The sequence below is a fragment of the Crocodylus porosus genome, unplaced genomic scaffold, assembly GCF_001723895.1.
Source record: "Crocodylus porosus isolate Cpor-Errol unplaced genomic scaffold, CroPor_comp1, whole genome shotgun sequence".
In the NCBI taxonomy this organism is placed as follows: domain Eukaryota; kingdom Metazoa; phylum Chordata; order Crocodylia; family Crocodylidae; genus Crocodylus; species Crocodylus porosus.
This window is the reverse complement of record NW_017728924.1, coordinates 4,079,242-4,099,479: the sequence shown is the minus strand read 5'-3', so window position 1 is coordinate 4,099,479 and position 20,238 is coordinate 4,079,242. Positions and strand designations below refer to the sequence as shown.

The 20,238-nt window shown below is 42.2% G+C and overlaps 1 protein-coding gene across 2 annotated transcripts in view; it reads right to left on the bottom strand.

Moving 5' to 3' along the window:
- The window catches only part of NRK (Nik related kinase), a 120,448-nt gene that overhangs the window by 29,761 nt on the left and 70,449 nt on the right, over positions 1 to 20,238 (bottom strand). The window contains exons 15-21 of one of the 2 annotated variants that reach the window (XM_019540237.1): positions 19,072 to 19,224; positions 12,152 to 12,283; positions 10,989 to 11,053; positions 8,523 to 8,641; positions 6,397 to 6,488; positions 4,749 to 4,867; positions 780 to 873 (exon numbers count right to left, since the gene is read on the bottom strand). In XM_019540237.1, coding sequence (XP_019395782.1) covers positions 780 to 873; positions 4,749 to 4,867; positions 6,397 to 6,488; positions 8,523 to 8,641; positions 10,989 to 11,053; positions 12,152 to 12,283; positions 19,072 to 19,224 — 774 coding nt within the window. The remainder of the gene's footprint in view (positions 1 to 779; positions 874 to 4,748; positions 4,868 to 6,396; positions 6,489 to 8,522; positions 8,642 to 10,988; positions 11,054 to 12,151; positions 12,284 to 19,071; positions 19,225 to 20,238) is intronic. The other variant, XM_019540236.1, reaches the window with a different exon arrangement.

The window sequence follows — 20,238 nt, the reverse complement described above, 5'->3', positions numbered from 1 at the left end:
GGTGCTCTGATGTGCTGCAATTATAGCGCATCAGGACAGACTTGATTCATTGATTAATGGAGTTTGCTTGAGTGTGCCAATTAGCGCACTCCGGCAGCCTCCACATCTCCTGTATTAGTGACAAGCTTTAGTTAAAGCGCCCCTGCTACCATTTTGATACATGAGAGGCTGTGGGCACTTTAATTACAGAGGCTCTAATTAAAGTGCCCTCCCCCCTGGAGCACGTGTAAAAGTGCCCAGTGTTTCCTTGGTAAAGCAGTGGAGCTGAACGCAAAGAGGGCAACCGAGAGAGCACCACGATGCTTTGTGGGCCTCCTTTGTCCTTAAATGAACAGGCCTGATGTGATTTTCCTTCAGGCAATATTTTAAGAAATGAGAAGATATTTTTCTCTATGCTGTAAAGGTTATAAAGTAGGTCAAGGCTGTCAGCTAGTGGCAATAATCCAAATGATGTATTATTATTGATAGCAGTGCTTCATTTAGGCTCTGCTAAATGAAAGGCGCTGTGCCTTTAATAAATGTGTTGATATGAAAAGCTCCTATACCTGGAAAGTAACTAGTCTATGAGTGGATTATTATAAGGGAAAAAAAACCTGATACAGGATTTCTTTATTTTAGCGTTTGTACCTATACTTTGCAAATGCAGATCGAGACTTTACAGGAAATGCCTGATTGCTGTTAAGAAGAAATGGAAAGGGCAGTCCTCATGTGCGTTAGCAGTTGTGAGAGAGCTGACTCCCCTACATATCATACCCACTGCCTCAGCATGGCCAAATTACCTTCTGCTCCATGACGATGCTTTGAGGTTTCAGTTCAATTCCATCCGGAGCTCTTGTCCTTGAGAAATCTGCCACTCTATTACTTAGTGGTTGCCTGGTAACAAATTCCAATTAATGAGCGGAACCAATCCAAGAGGAAAAAACCACCCAAAACACAAACATTCTCAAAGTAACTAATCATAATTAACTGTTACCAGCTACACTTTGATATTCTTCTTCCATGATTAGCTTGTGCACATATCTACAGAGACTTTATGCTGATGCTCACTTGCAAGTAGAACCCCTTCCTATCTTGAGAGATTACTTTACGGTTTCCCCCCGCGTTTCCAGCATCATTTTGTCAAACATCATTTCACTTAAGCAACTGATATTTGGTTCTTAACTACGTAACGTTGTCCAGAACCATCCTTCCTACCCTGAAGAAAAATCTCTCAGAAGGTATAGTGCTTTGTCCCACTGGGTACAACTATAGCCAAATGAATAGCCAAGACTGGGAACAAATGGGGAAAACACCTATTCTTATAGCAAAAGCTGGCCACGAATGATCACTATTTCCACAGGGCACTTTTCTTCAAGCAGTTTATTGACCTAAAAGCTATGGCAATGGTCGATTACCCAGCAAAGAACTGTACCCAGATTTGTATACTGTGTTTGTGCTACTGCACTTGCATTATTACAATGCATTAAGCTTATTTTATTTGTTTTTTCCCCCGGTGTCTATAAATTGCTTGAATTCTGGATCCTGCTGTGAAGTTTTCCACTACACTAGTTGTGTTGCATCACAATTGGTGGGAGACACTTTTCGTACTCCAAGGCAATAATCAAGGCCGCAGGTCAGTAAAAGGGGCCCTTATACTGAAGAAAAACAGAACTGAAAGATGTGCAGTGATTTCCTTTTGCAGGCAGGATTAAATCAAACATTTGCATATATAATAAAAATGGAATGAAGCACAATGGGACAGGGGAGAGTTTACTGAGGATTATTGAGATTGCTATTATGAAGAAGGCGAGCAGGATTTGACCTTCCAAAATATTAAGATCCACTTTTATTAACTAGGACCAAAGAAATACATAGGGACTCCCTGTTTAAGATTTGTATGCAAGTTGCCTATGTTCAGGCTGACATATGAAATGGATCTTTCAAAATTAGCCATAGGAAATCCTTTGATTTAGAGGGATTTGGAGTTATTTGAACACTACGTGTGTCCTAGGAGGGAGTATTCTCAGTGAAGTGGGAACATTATGCAGTCTGGTAAACATGTACGTACACAGTACAGACATATAGAGAGTTTAGTTCAGCTAGGTCCCATGCACTGAAGTCCTTTACTAAAAAGAGAGTGGAGAAATTCTGGCTAATCTCCCACATAAGCACAACAGAAAAATATCAGCACATGTGACTGCTGAAGGCACAGTGAAAGACAGCTGCCCTTGTTCTGGCTCTTGTGGGCACATACACAGAAGTTGTTCTTCAGAGCCCACACAACAGAGGACGTCCCTATGCCTCAGCATCAATGGACATGTCTCATTCATGCCTCCTCTCAGACAGAACATACTATGTGAGCTGTGGCTCTGTCTCCTTGATACTCAGCCAAAATATGAGCATACAGCCAAGCAGCTTTGCAGTCTAATTAGGGACAAGGAAATATTCCCTCTGTGAAATGGCCAGCTAGACTCTGGCCTTAAGTGTTTCTTCCAAAGCCCACACAAGTGCATGAAAAGACTCCCACACTCTTAACAGGGCTCTGGAGATGCTTTATAACACAGGAAAGGTTTTAACCTAAGAGCAGTGGCAATGGAAGCTTTCCAGGCCATGAACAGTTTCAGGACTGGCTACAGATTTTACTTTGACCCTCCCCCACCCCTACTTTCCTCTATCCAATTAGAGTTAATCAGGGTATGTTTCCCGCAGGATCTACTTTCAATTGAAATGTTGCTCAGCCGAGGTGGAGGGACTCAGTTAATAGGCAATATGACACTTTTGATTTTACAGAACCTCTTGCTATGGCTCCAGGTATACAAAGACAAAGTGCATGTGAGGGTCACGCTGTTCTGCTCCTTTCACAAAAGGCCCTGTAGCACTCAGTCATCAAAGCCATGTACTAATTTATGTAAATTTAAAGCAGCGATTCTTAAACAGGGTGCTGCAACACCCAGGGGTGCCTTTCTAGGGTGCTATGGAGAAAAGCACACAGTGTTAGCACTATTCGGATGTATCCAGATGAGTGTGTCTGCTTTTTTCCCTGGGGGCCAGTAGCAGCAGCATGGCATCTTTCCCAGGGGACAAGCAGCATGCATGGCATGGGTGTTCCTCAGGAACAAGCAGTAGCAGTACAAGGTATGCTGCTGCTATGTGTCCCTGGGGAACACTTGTGCCATGTGCGCTCTGGCACATGGTAGGTTGCCCTGGGTGGGGTAGGGGAGGCTGCGGCCAGCAACTATGCTGGATCCAGCAGCCTTACCTGGGGTCCTGGGGACCCTGGGGAGATGCAGCCATGGTGCTCCTCCAGCTGGCAGCATGGCCTGCAGCTGGAGCGTGGCTCTGCTCGGCCAGGCTCCTGTTTTGGGCGGTGCGTGCTGCTGCCACATGCACCACCTTGCTTTTTTTTGCTGTAGGTTTTTTGACCCATGTGCTCCAAGGTAGCAGCGTGGGGCACACCAGCATGTGTGGTGCATGGCGTTACAGACAGGTCTCCAGCACCACATACCACATGTCCATGCTCATCTGGACGCAGCCCTAGGTGTGCAAACATGATTCACAAGATAAACTCGGAGATCTCAAGAAGGAATCCATATTGTCAAAAATGAGCTGTTCTGGTATTTCTGATTTCCTTGAAATAGAAGAATTGTTCTATTATTTTCCTGTAGTCAAAAACAGACTGAAAACTAAGAGCTGACATTTTCCAAAGGGTGCCGTGAGTATATCAAGGCGTGTCTTCAGCTTAAACTGGTTGGAAACCACTGACATAACATGACCGTGACAAGGGACTTCAGAATGATTATCGCAGGAAGGGGCCACAAAACTTTAAAGCTTAAGTAATGTAAATGTCGTAGCAAGGCAATACTTTTTTTCTTCTTCAGATTTTCTGAGGTCAGCCTGTGATTGATTAAAAAAAATCCTCTTTCAAATCACTATTGGTGGTTTGGAGGGGAAAAACTGAGGAAACCAAATCATTCAATTAAAATCACTTTCAGGTGGCTCAAACAAGTGGCATTTTCTATATATTTCTCCTCTTCCTCCCACTGTGCCTTGAAAATGGACTCAAAGCACACAAATAGGGAGCATATGCAGGCCTGAAAACTCTACTTTCAGAGCAGCACAGTGGAAACAACAGGTAATAAGCCAAACAATCAGCTTGCCAAGCAAATTATAAATCTCTTCAGCTTTTCCTGTAGGTTGACTAAACCCTGTACCATCAGGTTAGACTAGAAGCAGTCCCATCCCAGGGAGCTCTGTGTGACCACAGTACATTTTGAAACCATCCTAGAACATGAATTTATTAGACAGCTTCTTTGAAAGAAAATCAGAAGATGCTGGAAAGAATTTGGTTTGTAGTTGCAAACAGAGCGCTTCATTGATTGATCACTTTGCTCTAAGTCATTTGGAATAGCCATTTCATTTCATTCAATTATTTCTCAGCAAAATATGCATTTTGAATGATTGGTAAGCACCACAGTCAAAAAAAACAAACAGAAAGAGAGTGCACATGTTAGTCTGAGCTGGAAGCTACAGAAGAATGTGTCATTGTAAGACCAACTTGGTAAAAAAAATGCAAATCCAAGATGTACGATTTGATAACTGCAATTATTCTGCAGCACTCAAATATTCAGAAAATATGATTGATGAGATTCTAAAGTGGTGGAAATACAGTGCACTGATTTCAGTGGAGCACTGCACATTTATAGCTGAAGATGTGGGCCCGGTTTTCCTTCAATACTCAGAAATATATAATAAAAGCAAAAAACCCCAACCTTGTGTGATTTACATCATCATCATCACTGCTGCCTACTTCATCACTCGATGATGAATATTCTGCTGCTTTCCACAATGAGTTGGCACCGTCTTTTCCCTTGGCAAAGAAGCCTGGACTCTGAATAAAGGAAATTCAATTGCATTTTTCCAGTGGAAAACCACAGGAGCAACCATGTCATTGCACTTCCAATTGGTGCCAGCATAAATAGTTACAATACCTTTTATGCTGCGAATATTTATTATAAAGATAAGACTTTTCAATGGTACAAAACTGAAGCTTGATATTTCAAAAAGAATAATGAGCTAAACTGAAATGACTGCAATCCCCTAGCAATAGAATGTGGTTAATTTTAACTAAGATATTAAATCAAAGGTTCAAACATCTCACTGTATTTTAGCAGGACATCCTCAGATTCATTAGCAGTACAGCTACTGCTCATCTGATCTGTTTAAAAAAAATCAGCTGCATCTCAGTTCCTGGGGGACAATCAGGCTTCATCTTAATGCTATTTAAAGGAGGAGTTCTAATGCCTGTGATGAAAACCCTTGAAGGGAAGGCATTGTACACAGGAAAAACATGAAATGTCCCAATCGATTTTGCTGGCGCGTTCTCACAAGCCCGTTGAGCCGTGTCTGTTCCTCCAGGAGGTTCCAAACAGCAACCTCGGGAGTGGCTAAAGGCCAGCATTCAGCCCTAAATTGGAAGGACCATCTCTAGTGGGATTCAGTGGCCAAAGCCGCCTGAGCCACTGGCTTCCATTGTGTCTGTGATCCTTGACACCACTCATTCGGATTGTAGCTTTGATGCTAATCTAGAGGGAGATCAGCTGAGAACACAGCAGCACTATTTAACCCTGGATGTGGTAAACGGATGAGGTAGTGATGAGGTAGAGGTGACCTTAAGGGCAGCCCCATTACCAGGATCTCTGAGACCCTCATCATCTTTAAAACACTCACAGCTACAACATTTCTGTAAGACAGAGGCGGGTCATTCTCAGTCTTATAGATGAGAGCTGAGACTACGGCTCAGCCCGGATTTAGGCACTCTGGTCACACAGGGGCTGTCAGTTCTCCCAAGTCATCGACAAGCATCACTGCACCTTCCTCCTCCATAACTAATGGATGTTACAAACTTTAGGACACCACCACCTTGCTTTAGATTTGACCTGCGGTCTGGCTCTGCATTACTTCTAGCCATCGAGACCTTTCCCTGCAACTTTTAAAATACCAATCATTCCACTTCTAATCTCTTGCCAAAGGCACTATAAGCTCCAGTTATCTGAAGTGAGAGATAACCAGCAAACGTTACAAGGCTGATTTAACAAATAAGACACGCACAGAAAGTTCCACTTTACATTAATGGCATATTATCTATGTCTTGTGAAGGGTTAATAAATGATCAAGCATGTTATGGCCAGGAGTGGCATATGTTCAAGTTGGTTATAAGCCCAGCAGTAGGTTCCAGATAGTTATAAGCCATGTCTATCAGCCACTTTGTTACCTTTGGCTTCAACAATTGATTAATCATTTATTTAAACACAGGTTACACTTGTGTTAACCCTTTCTAAATGTCTGCACCATAGAAACTGTGAACAAAACAGAAATAGTATTGGTAGTGAAAACCACCCCCATAAAAGCAACTGAAACCTGGGTAAGATGAGGGGTGTTTTCAGACTTCTTGCACTGCTGCACGTGGTTGGGGGACAGGGGGTTCTCTGCCTTAGACAGTCCTTGATTCCCTGCAAAAGAGTTGTAGATGGTAGCATTAGGGTTTAGCTGTCAGAGAGAGCTCTCTGCCTGGCTGTGTCATTCTGAAATCTAGTGGAGAGCAATGCACTTCTGCAAGGGGTGAGACGAGCCCTGTGGAAACCACACAGCCACTGCATATGGTAGAAGACAAGTAGATCTGCAAGCAGGAACCAAGCATGGGTCAGAAAGGACATGCCGGGGCTGGGACTGATGTGTTGGCCTCCATAAGCCTTCGCTGTTCTCTTCTGTATATGAACTGGGGATGGAAGTGACTGCATGCAAACACAGAAGTGCTTTGTGCAAGGGTGGGACAATCTAGCCTGTACACGTTAGGATTCAATAACCTAATTTGTATATTGAGGCAGTTTGATGATCATAATTATATGTGCATTTTCTAAAGACTATTTGATTCCTAGCTCGTTACCAATCGCTGTTTGAATCAGCTATGCTGCAAGATCAGTTCAACTGTATTTACAGCCCTTTTCACATCACATTCACTGCTGCTGTGGGTTTGGAACAGTAACAGCTCTTTCTTGAACATCACTTGCCAAAATAGCTGTAATTTAATTGCACTTAAGCACCCAAGGAGACTGTTTAAACCGCAGGGGAGGTTTTCTATTCTTTCCATAGCTGGTGAGGCTTGCATTTCTCCTGACCAGAATAGCACATGAGTTACACATCATGCAAGGCAGAATTAGGCCACTGCATGATTGTTCATCACTACATTTTTATTCAAACATAAAATGACCTAACAGCAAAAGAAACAACCCGTGTGTTCTTCTTGAAGCAAAATGCCCCTACTTTGGTTAGTCATTTATAACAGAATAGCTTTGACTGTAGAAATCTAATAAAGAAGCAATTTCTCCTTCATTTAACATATGTTTTATATTACCAGAATGAACCTCCCTTTAAAAAATCCTTTTTTGGGGGCTTTTAATGACATACGGAGTTCATTTCTGTGAGTATCTGAACATTTTTACTTTACAAAAATGGGACTGGTTTTTCCTGCTTTATGATAATACATGTTAGCACAAGTGGGTTTAAAATGCCACCATTTTGTAGCGAGTTATGCACGATGGACAATCAGGTTCAATTAATATAAATGGATTCCAGACACAGCCGTCACAGACTACTTATTTTTATACATACAATTATATGGTATAATTTAATGTATTATATATAATATAATAATTGTTTGTGTGTATAATTAAAATACATTTAGAGGAAACAAGAGAGGAATAAAGCTGCCAAGCTGCCTACTTTCTCCTCAGGGCCCCAAGCCAGCTGTAGTTTCAAGCCACTTATTTACGAGGAATCAGACTTTGTCATAAATCTGCATTAACCTCACATGTGCTGTAATCACAGGGTGAGCTATGTGAGTCATCATGCACAAGTCATGATACAACACCTCCCGTCAGCTTGCAGTTTGCTTGCACTTCATGTGCTTGCTTCCATCTCCTACATTTTGCCCTATTCCACTCTGTTTTTAATAAATTAATTATAATGCACTAAAAGAATGTTTCATAAGATGCTGAACGAGAATCCTCATGGTTTCTTTAGCCAACACGGTATTAGAGTGCAGAAGCATTAATGCATAACAGCTGCTAAACTGCATCACCTCGTTAGCAAGCAATGCAATAAAGTAGCATGAGGTTAGGAAGAAAACACCAGCGAATCAGCATTCACCTTCTAATTGGGCCAATCTACCTTCTGAACCAGCTCTGCTGACTTTCAACATGGTGGATAAATAAAAACACAACTGATTTTTTGTTAACTTCCTAACTGAGACCGTTCAAATGTCCTGCCTGGAAACACGCTCACAGGCTACTTTTGGACTCAAAAAAGGAAGAATTTCTATTTTAGGAAAACAGGCCATGAAACCCAGAAAGCAATCAGAGTCTTTTCTGTACCAGGTAGGCAATCAAAAAAAACCACAGTGTAGAGATAAAAGATTTCGCATCCAGGATTTCATAGAAAAGGAGCCTTGCATAACTTAACTGATAAAGCATTGACCTAAGCATCACCTGGGGCTGATCTGTTGCTCCGATGAGATCCCACCTCCCATTGCTTGCTGGTCGGAGAGCTGCTACTGCTGCTGTTTAGTTTCAGAGCATGTCCCCCCGGGGATGGCTGGTGGGCACTGCTAAGCAAAGGAAAAAGATCATGTCAGTATATTTTGTGCTTCTGTTCCAAGGCTTGAAAGCATTTATGAACATTAATGAATTCATGCGAACACCTCCTCACAGTAGTTATTAGTCCCATTTAGAAGGGAAGAAGCGCATGTGTAAGGAGATAAACTGACTTATATAAGGTGATGATAAAGCAAGACCTAGAAACCACAGGACCAGGACTGTCTAACTCGCAATACTACGGTTTAACTATCAGCTCATGTTGCCCTTCTGTACAGTATCATATAATTCTTAAACAGAGAACACTTACTACCCATGAAAGTTACTTGAGATGATGTTTTCGCACTTCAGCTAGTCAAGAGTAAGTGTTTTGAAAGCAGGCCATCCTGCTTTGTCATGTCAGCTTAATCTACTTTCCATTTGGATCACAGCACTGTACCTTTTTGAAATAAGGGCACAGCCGTTTGGGCAGACATCCTGGGGACAATGTTCCAGCACTAGGCTCTGTGCAGTGTGGGATCTGGGGCCAAACTAACATATTTCTAAAGTGTTTCTGTCAATCTTAGCATATATCTGCATATTTGTAAGCCAGTGCCATTTTCAAGCTGCTGATGGGGAGAATGAGGCTGCAGGCACCAGTACAGGCAGTCTGTGTTGCCCATGTCCCTGGAGAACATCTGTCCAAACTTGCTTGGACGCTTTCTTTAAGAAAGCAGATAAAACTCCCGAAAAACCTGCAGCCAAGACTCCTGAGAAGACTCCAGCTAAGAACCCTTCAAAAAGTCCAGCAAAGTCACCTCAAAGAAGTCCTTCCAAACCAATATGATTGCTATTTATAATATAAACGCATTAATGTAGCTATATTATTCATCTATAATTGATTGAGTACAAAATTCTGGGTTATTTTTGGTGAAAATAGGATATCGGGCTTCCGTTCAGGAACCAATCGCCATTTATAACATTGTTTCCTATGGGAAAAATGGTTCCGAGTTACATTTTGACTAAGAGAGAGTTTTCAGGAACTAATAATGTCGTAAGTCCGAGGACTGCCTGCGTCACAAGTCACAGCTCACATTGTGCATACACTGAGTTATGGACACCACACAGATCTCCAGCACTTGCCTAGAGCCTGACACACACTAGCCATAGCATGTATTATTCTGCATCTCCCAAAGCCATTTACAAGAATGCCAAAGTGATGTATAATATGCTGCCAAATGACCATGGAAGAAGTTTTCTTGTATTCTCCATTGATCAAGTGGTTGTACAATATTCAGAACATCAAACATCAAAACCATCCAGGTCTATTCACCGTGTTCAAGATGCACAAACAAATCTGGAACAAATGGACCTGTTACCAGAAGCAGGAACTATACATCTCAAAAGTCTGAAGGATCAGGCCCTCACAAAGATCATATGTTAGAACCACACTTTATGAGAATTATCATATAGCATAATGAAAATTATCCCCAAGGCAAAAAAAAAAGAAGCAGAATGACAAGAAGTTTTGTTTCTGTTAAAATAACATGTGGATCATTAAGGGTGCAGACAGAAGTGCAGATCCCCAGTGTAATTCAGAATGCTTTGCAGGAAGCGTTCTGAGTTATAACGATCCCCTGGACCAAACAGAAGTTCACTGTTGGCTCCATGGGGGAGCCTGCAGCCCGTTTCCCCTAGCAATGGCCCCTCCTTTCTCCCAGCCTGTCCCTGTTTCAGAATGGGAGGGAGAAAGGGAGCCAAGGGAGCTTGATCTAGGGGTTCCCCAGACAGCTTTGGAGGGTGAGGTAGTTGAACTGGAGTGCCCCCCCCCCATCTTCGGGGGCTCCAATACACCCACCTACCCTTCAGCAGGTGCTGAAAACCCCCCAGACCAAACTCTCTCCATTCCCCTTCCCCCCTCCCATTCTGAAAACAGCTCAAGGCTGGCATGCAGCACAGACAGAAGTTCCAGAAGACGCTCTATTCTGAAATGTCTTCATCTGACCTCTCATGTGATGAGGGGTCAGATTTTCACCCAATCAGCCATTTTTTAAGCTGTCTGCACTTGTTTGGTCAGAGCTATACCTGCTTTCTGTGACCAGAGTGGGTGAAAATTGCCACTTCTGTCTGTGCCCTAAAAGGAGAAGTACAAAATTGGGTTCAAAATCTTGTTTAAGGTTCAAGATCAGAACATTTTGCCAGGTGCTTTATGAGTAACCGGCTCAAATGAGAGAACAAGTGTAATTGCCATTAAATGAAATATGAACCTGTGTTGATCATACAGTTACTGAAGTTATGGCTTTGTGTTTAATGAGCTGACTTCAGTTTTCCTATTGATAATAAATGAACATTAGTTTAAGCCCAATACACAGAAGAGCTTACCTTGAAGGACATCTTTGATGGCCCAGGTGATCCCGGTAACATTTAGAAGTTGTTCTTTCTGGAACCTTAAAGATTTAAGCAAAGATTTTACTTTGCAACTCTGGTATCTTATGCTCAGTTAATAATCCCAATGTATGCCCTGTATTAACGTGAGAAACAGAATTAAAACACATAAAACATAATGCTCCAGTGGGACTTTCTGGGGGGTATGTCTTTTTATGTAAAACCACATTATTGTTGGCTCAGCATTATAGTGGGCGGAAATGCACTTGTGGGATAAAGAAAATGTCTTCTTACTCACAGAGGTGAATTACTTCCAATTGCTTGAAAACAGCACCGCACGCATGCGCGTGGACACACACACACACACACACACACACACACACACTTACACAACCTGTGAGGTATTAATATATCTTTATATATGCGCAAACCACCCTGCATTTACTCCTCTGGTTTTCATCTACTAAATAATTCTTTGAATTATATAAACTAATTAACTATCTTTGATGTGCAACTAGATTCTTCAAAGGAGCAAAAGAAACTACATATTCGGTCTAACAGACTCAGCTATTATATAACCTTTTATACACATATGCACACACAGTTCTACCAGATAAAATAAGCCTTATCAAAATTCATGCATTTGTGCATTTAAGAATATTATCTTTCCTAGAAAAATATCTTTTAAGCCAACACACCAATTCTGAACTCCAAGGGAAAAGTTACTATTACCCTATCAGTCTTTTCCAACCCAACTAAGGATACAATACAGAAAAGGGTCCATGTAATCCTGACTCTATTGAAACCAAAGGGAATTTTGTCATTTATTTGATTAAGGGCAAGATTTCACACCCAGTAATATGTTGGATTTAATCTGTGATATCACTTCCTATCAGTAGTTATGATATTAAACTCTAGATTAAAAATTGGGTAAATGAAAGAAAGAAAAAAAGACAACAACAGGAGCTGAATTCTCCCCTGGATGTTGTTCTCTGTTTTATGAGCCCATCATTGAGGTACCAAGCACATGTGCAACCCTCCTGGTTGTGAATATAGAGATTAAGAGCGTTAGTCAATGCTTACTGAAGAAAGACCAGGGAATGAATCAGACACGAATAACAACGGTTGCCTGGGACTTAAACACCTTTCATTTCCAGTACCTTTGGGGGCTGCTCTTCATTTTGGCCTGCACTCCAGAATACATCGTCCTGCCCAGGGCTTACTGGCGTTACCACCATGTCTGACAGAGAACTGCTATGGTACGTCTCTTTACTGCTCCGGAGGTTTTCACCCTTCAAACAAATGAAGTGCATGTTAAAGGCATGACTTACAAACTCAGCTATACATTACCCTATAACAGCCCTAGAAGCAATAACAAACATTAGCAGTGTAGTCAGGTCTTCAGCCAAGTTTGTGCATCTCACCAGGAAACGACCCTGGTACCTATTTCTTTTGACCGCTGTGGAGGACGTTATTTATTTTCAGGATCTGGGATGCAAGGATGCAAGGCTCTTCCAGCGATAGGCACCAAGCCGATAAGTTTTCAATAGAAAAACAAGCCTCGCCCACACATCTCCAAAAACAAAATCTACATAAAAGCTAATATTTCATTAGTAATGTATCACCAACTGCTAGTGACTGGATGGTGTTAAATGGATTTTGCAAATCAAACAGATTTCAAAATGAATATTTGATGCAAGGATTCATTTTCAGCATGGAAGTAGCATATAAAACACCCAGCTACTTCTTATTTTAGGATTTAAGTATCGTGAATATATTCCCCAAACTAACAGCTTTGCCCACCAGCTTTTAGATTTAAAGATGAGAGCAAGTGGGGAGTGTGATCTGAAATCAAACTTCTGCCAAAGTTTAGGGGGAACTGATAAACTGGTTCCAATTTAGGGACTTCTCTGCTTAAGAAAAATCCTGATGAAAGCAGGTGGCTATATATGAATAGCAACTGATTGAACTAAAAAGGAAACAGTCTCTCATGTGTTCTTCATTCCAAAGGGGAGAAAGTTAAAAACCTTTAAAACTTACATTTTTAAAAAAGAAATATCCAGTCCTTGCTACTTGAGATTCTGGTTAGAAAAAAAAATAGAGGAAAAAATATTCCCCCTTAGATCCTGCACTAGGATAACTAGACTCTTCAAGGGAGGAAGGGGCAAGAAAAGGCCAAAAAAGTCAGCTGAAAAAAAGACAACCCACTGCAAGAGAAAAAAACCCATCACACCAGGCTTACACTACCTGAAAAAACAAGCTTTTGGGAGGCAAGAAATGAATATGCAATCACATGGCAAGGCTAATGCTTGAGCTGGGCTCATCTTCAGGAATTACTGCATGGGAAGCCAGTTGACATTATAGAAATAGCAGAATTATCAGAGAGGTGCCTGCAGCTATACTATCCTGTGCTCTTTTCTCATCAGATCTCACATGCAAAGCAGGACTGGAGCTCTCCAGAGAACATCAAGGTACTGCAGGATATGCTATTAGTTATTCATTAGTTGACATTCTTCCCTCCGAGTCAAGATGAACCAACATCTCAGCACGCTAACATTGTGCTGCTTGGAGGTAACTCTTTAAAATAAAACATGATGAAACCAGGGTCCTGATCACTTGCAATCCTTAGAGATACTATGACAATTTCTGTGGGAATAAAGGTGTTAACCCTTATGTCCTGACCAAATTACACGTTGCCTACTTAAAACTCATATGTACATCCCTTTGGATGTGATCTCCATTCTCTATACTGCTCGAGTGTGCTGTTAAACAGCTGTTGTGATTCACTCCAGAGGTAGCTGCAGTTCAGGGTACTGACAGATGTCCAACTCCCACTAACTCACGGTGCTTCGCAGGAAGCGCCATGAGTCACAGCGCTTCCCCTGCCCCAACACAACAGACATTCACTGTTGGGTCCAAGAGGTCATGGGATCAAGCTGCATTTTGGAGTGGCTGCTTGCCCTATCCCCTAGCCCCATCCTTCCCCCCTCCCAGCTCCGGTGCTGTCTTCAGAATGGGAGGGGGAAAGGGAGGAGAAGGAGCTTGATCTAGGCTCTAGGTTTTGCCCAGCCTGCCTGGAGGGTAAGGCAGGTGGACTGGAGCCTGCCCCCATCTCAGGGGGGCTCCAATTCACCCACCCCACCCTCTAGCACAGGCTGGGCAAACCCCAGAGCTCCCTTCCCTCCCTTCTCCCCTCCTACTTTGAAGATAGTACTGGAGGTGGGACTGGGCTACATCAGCCTAGCCCTGCTCCCTGCACACACTGACAGAAGTTAATGAAGGCGCTCAGCTTTGGAGTGCCTTCATCTGAACCCTCATATAATGAGGGTTCAGACTGTTACGTGATCAGGCACTTTTAAAGTGCTCTGCAGCCCTGCACTTCTGTAAAGATGTGGCTGTAGAGCACTTTCAAGTGGCCAATCACGCGACAGATGTAACTTCCGTTTGTGCCCTTTGTGACTAAAGACATTTTCTTATATAAGTTTTTCCAATACAATACTTTACCGCATACTCTATTCATTAATAAATTGATTTTTCAAAGTTCCCCATGACATTTAGATAAATAATACAAGGTACACATGTGATTACTATTTACTTCACCTATCATTAACTTTCAGGGACCAATGCAGTGATTTATATAACAAGATACAATATGTAAAACAAATAACTGAGAACTGTGCACAGAATTTCCAGAACATAATGCAATGTGATCATTAAATTTATCTCCTACAGGATAAGCTATGTTCCGTGAACATTGGATCTTCTTTAATATTCCTTACTATATATTGAAGGGAACACATTAGAAAAGGCAAATCGCAGCTTATGCTTTCTATCACAGGAAAGGAAACTCAGTTGCATGAAGACAGTCTTGTCCATTTTATCTGGTTAGATATTCAGGTGCTTTATCCCACTTTTGGGAAAATAAGTGCAGTCACCTTGGCAGAAAATAGCCTCTTCAGCAGTAAGTACAATAAATAATCTGTGTCCTTTTATTTTGACAGAATTACTTTCTCGCTCAACATGATTGCCACTAATAATAGTGTTTATTTAACCAGAATTATCTGGAACTGCAAAGTATTCCCTAAAAGGACCTAACCTAGGGACAGGAACAGGCTTTAAGGCAAGTATGCTATTATCAGTATACAGGATGATTTTTTCTCACCCCTAATTCAACAATATACTTAAGTGTGGGACTAAATTTAAGCCTACAAATTCCATTGAGGACAAGAGGACTATTCACAGGCTTGAAGTTATGCTGAAGTAGTTTGCTGAATCAAGGCCCCCAGACTGAATACATCCAAACTATGAGATGGTGAAATCCATCTTTGTGCAGAGGACTAGGCAAGCACAGTACTTAAGACCTGCTTAAAACCACCACTTCCTCCACAGCCTAATGGGTGAAGATTAAGTTTTACATTGGCTTCAAAGAGGCCAGAAAGAGATTCGATGGAGGCAAAGCAGCGGGGGTCCCGTAGCAGCTATGATAACCCACAATCCATTGTTCTGCAATGTTTTCACCATACCAGGGTCTGACAGGGCTTAGGCAGGGCATGGGCTGACCTACTGTGCAGAGGTAAACCTGCTCTGTACAGGATGATCTACATTTTATGTGGATGAACCACTTTGATAGGAAAAAACATGTGTTGAGGATGATTTTGACCTGATTTCAGTTTCCTAATACAGTATTTCCATTAGCAGTTGTGTTGCATTTCACTCACATGCAATCTCTTGGGAGGGAGTGTGTTTCCTTGGTACTATAAAGAAGATGCTCTAGGACCAGAGAGGACCCCAATGGGCTACTTCATTCATTATAATGGAGCATGACATAACATACAACAGCAGTGCTGTATTGGTTGGAACTGCTTTACAGAGATGCCCAAATTGCAGGCCACGTGCCTCCCCTGCTCTGGACCGCTTGTTACATGGCAGCATGAAGAAGGGTTTTTGTTTTGTGTTAATTTACGGTTATGTTTGTCACAGAGCTCAGATCAGCTTGGAAAATAATGCGCAGCCAATTATTGTAACATAGTTAGTCTTCTGGTTGTAATTTAGCAAAAACATAGGACATTAATAGCGTACTGTGCATTTTAATACATGCAGCGGAAAATATATGCTAGCAAAGGCTTCTTAAGTGAACCACAAAGCTAATGAAAACTGAATAAATCCCAGATTTATGTGCTAAATTTCTTCACTAACCAGCCTGCGGTAGAAATTGAGTAGGGAAATAAATTAGGTGATTTTTACATATAATTTAAACTTATCTCTATCTTCAATGGCAACATATAACCACTCCCACCCCAGCCTCTCAAACCTGTGTTTGTGAACTAAAACACAATGCATGTTGCCTTCAAAACATGCATCTGCGATTTTCATTTTAGCTTTGCAGTTCATTTTAAAGGCAAGGTTATCATCTTTAGGGGAACAAACAAACTTGGCACCTGTATGTATAGTTTTACCAGTGTTTTGTTCTAACTGGCCCATAAACTACCTTGTGGCACACCATTACGAAGTAAATGTAGGAAGAGTTCCCAAACATTTAGCTAGTAGCATCCACGGCTGTTTGCCAAAAACTGTGTGATGGAAAAAAGGTGGAATTAATGCAGTATGCTCTGCCCCTCTGAGCAGCCTGGCATGACAGAGACATCTTGGTTTGGAGGAGGTGTGTCAGGTTGGGGAGGTGGAATAGCTGCTCTTTGCTTGCCAACCTCAGTGAGAAACAGTGCTTGAATGATTCACCTAGCAGCACTAACACCCGTTCTGCTGTCTCTGTGTCTGGAGTGAGAGCAGTGCACAGTGGAGCCAGTGACAGTATAATGCCCCAGGGAGCTGTGTGGCTGTAAAGCAGATGATCATAGGAGGCTCAAAGCAAAGCTAATGAAGTCAGTGACTCCATCACGCTTTGAATCAAGTTCAGAGAGACTTGACTTCAGTATGTAAGCCCGCAACCCTGACTTGTGTGAATATGGCATGATCATTAGCAGCCCCACTGAAATCAATGGGATTACAGGAGTGAGTCAGGCTGGAGAATCATAGAGAAGTAGGGACACTGGGATGTCAACTAGTCTAAGCCTCTCCCTGAGGACTATCCCAATCTAAACTATCCTGTGCAAATCACTCAGGATGAAGTTTTCCCCAGCTCTGAGAAGGAGAAAATAGTGCCCTCAAAGTGTGACTGAAAAGGGCCCAAAGCCTTCTGACATCCTGTAAGTATTTGAAATAAGCAGCCTGGGCTGTGGTTGCTTTTACATCCAGGCAGCAAAATCATAAAATAAATCAACTTTTCCAAAGCTGAAGTATGATTCAGTTCAAATGACTATTCAGGGATTGAATTTCCCTGGTTTGGTTGAAAATGTGCATGGCAAGAATGACAAAAATAAACACATTGCCTCATTCCACGGTGCCCCCAAATACTATGTTACAGGGTGTTCATTCATGCAGTTCACAAAGGGAAGGGGAAAACAGCTCTCACATTCTTCTTGAACTGGGACTAGCTGCAGAAATGAATATTTCTACTGTAGCCATTTCAAGGGAAAATTTATCAGGCAAGAAGTATTTTCACACATGATTTCTACATAGATGCAAGGACTCTGAGTAGGTTAAATTCTTGTGTTTGATACAGAAATCTGGATTAATCATATTAGCAAGCAGAGTCTAATTGGCAGAGGTCTAGGCAACCTGGTAAGCCAGTGGCAAAGACACAAAGGAGTGCAAGCTGCAAGGATAGGAGTTTAAAACAGGTGTAGGCACGGAGTGCCTTGGGACAAAGAAGGACAAATAAAGAGCAATTTCAAAAAGCAACAGCAGTGGTGTTTGGCTAAGCTGTGGAGGGAGAGTGTGAAGAACCCTTCCAGAGGAAAAAGAGCTGCATCTAAAAGAGTCTGATGTTCTAAGTAAAAATACATGAACAAACACGCTGGACTGAATGGGCAGAACATCCTGGTCACCTAGCTTCTGCGCACAGATGGAAGGTCTCATTGCATAAGCCTTGGTGCCCCAGATGAATTCCTTGAGGTTTCCCTCTGTGACCCTGGCCACTGGCCACAGCTACTGGTAGAAGTTAAGCCTGGGGTACCCTGATGCTCCTGCTAGTATTTGGAAACCTCTTAAGGACCTTGCACTTCCACTCAGGGTCAAACTGCCTGCCAGACAGGCCAGGAAGACAATCTGGCAAGGATTGTAGGGGCTTCTGCTTTCCATTGCAGTGTGTGGCCTGGTCCTCTTTCTGGGATCCCCTAAACATATGTTCAGTAACTTCTCTACCACTGCAGTGGCAGGGCATTGATGATGCTTTGATCTCCCCTGATTTTCAACCGTGTCATGGTGGCGGGTGTTTTTGGTTTGGCTTCTTACAAGGTGCTTTGAGGCTATGGCATGCATAAAGGACTGGACAAATTTATTGACTCTTTGGAGAAATGATTGCCTGTGAATGCAGAGGGACTTAATGGCTGTGACTCTTTCAGTCCATATGCCCCTATGAACTATACAGCTTATAGGTCAAATCCTCTGTATTTTTTCAGCAGAGACAAAACTCAGGGTTATGATGGAAGAAAACAGAAGAAATGCAGCACATGGAGCTTCCCAGAGTTTCCAGGTTCCCCACAGGCTCAGGAACCAACCCTCTGTGGATAACGATTCCTCATTCCCTCTCTCTCTGCTTTCAGAATATTTCATGAGAACACACTAGGGTACAAGGCCTCCAGGGACAGCACTCAGAGTTTTACTTGTTCTGCAGAGAGTGCCATGTGCCTTTATGGTGCTCTATAAATAATACATAATCAAGGAAATAAAGCTTCATACTTGATGCAAGCTTTTTGTGAGACATGTAACAATAATTGCACAGAATTAGCACAGTCAGGCACTGATGTATCAAAAAGTAACTTATCTAACCATAATCTGAAATGTCTGCATAAAATTCTGCTTCGAATTCAGCAGGAGATAGTGGCACTTAGGAACTGCCGTACTTGTGTCATAGCCCTTGCTCACCTAGGCAAAGGAGTGAGGTTCCTCACTTACTTCTCTGCCTAGACAGCTATTGATTTAATGAGGCCAGGAGTTCATTGCATCTGAAGAGATCCCTTACCTGCGTGAGTATTGCTCTTTGCAAAGCTGGAGTGCAAGGGCTGGAACTACTGCCGGAACCCATTCGAGCATATGGGATGACTTCGTGCCCAAGGACAGCGGCCCAGTTGAGGGGAGTCTGGATGCCATCACTCTTCTTCTTTCTGTCCTCAGCCTGAAAACACGTGAAGATCAGTTGTGCTGCATGCAGCAGGCTCCAATCAGAGATGCAGGAAAATGCTCAGACATTTGCATGAAGCCCTTTTGACTTTGACGGGACTCCATGGGCACATGTGGTTTGCCCAAAAATATATCACTACCAGTCCTGCAATCAAATAATCTCCCTCATTTCATTTTAACCTTTCCTTATGCTGCATACATTGTCTAGTCTCCAACCCCTCACTCTAACATGCCCCTGCCAGGTAAGAGCCACTCGTGAGTTGTCTAGTTTCATGCTGCTCAATGTATTTACTGGGTGGGATCTGGAAGAGGTCATTTCCTTATAGGCTGGAGGGGGGTTTTTTTGGCAGTGTATCATCTATTAGGCGATATGTGTCTTATTCTCTGTTCCTACAACACAGACATGGCTGCAGAGGCCATTCTGCATTTCTAAACGTTGTGGCCTTACATAACTGAACAATATAAAGAGGAAGATGGAAATGGTCTAGAATGAACAAAGATCCTTTCAATTCCCAGAGGCCTTCCTCATTATACAATTGCTTCCCCAGGGTTTTTTGACCCTAAAGCTTCTTCAGGCTTTACTCAGTATAAGTAATACCAATTCAGGAACATAAATCTTTAACACAGACTCTGATTCCGCAGTTAAGGAACAGACTTTTACAGAGTCAGCTGGAAATTAATGCTAGGTCTTCCCACTCTATCTGTTTCTAGACAGGTATTATAATGCACCTAGCACTATGGCTGGGTGCTTATGCCTGTGTCAGGAAGGTGAGCAATCATTTCATTAACATCATACTGCATGTATGCTGGGAGCCTGCCAAATGTCTTGTGATGGAAAGCAAGTCCCATTAGCCTTGCAGCTATTTATTATAAAAGAACCTAGTACAGCCAAAACCTACAACATATCAAGAACCTGGAATGAAATCCCTGGTCTATCAATGGCAACATTTGCATTGGAATAAGGCTTTCATTCTCTACCCTCTATCCATAAAAGATACAGTTTCACACA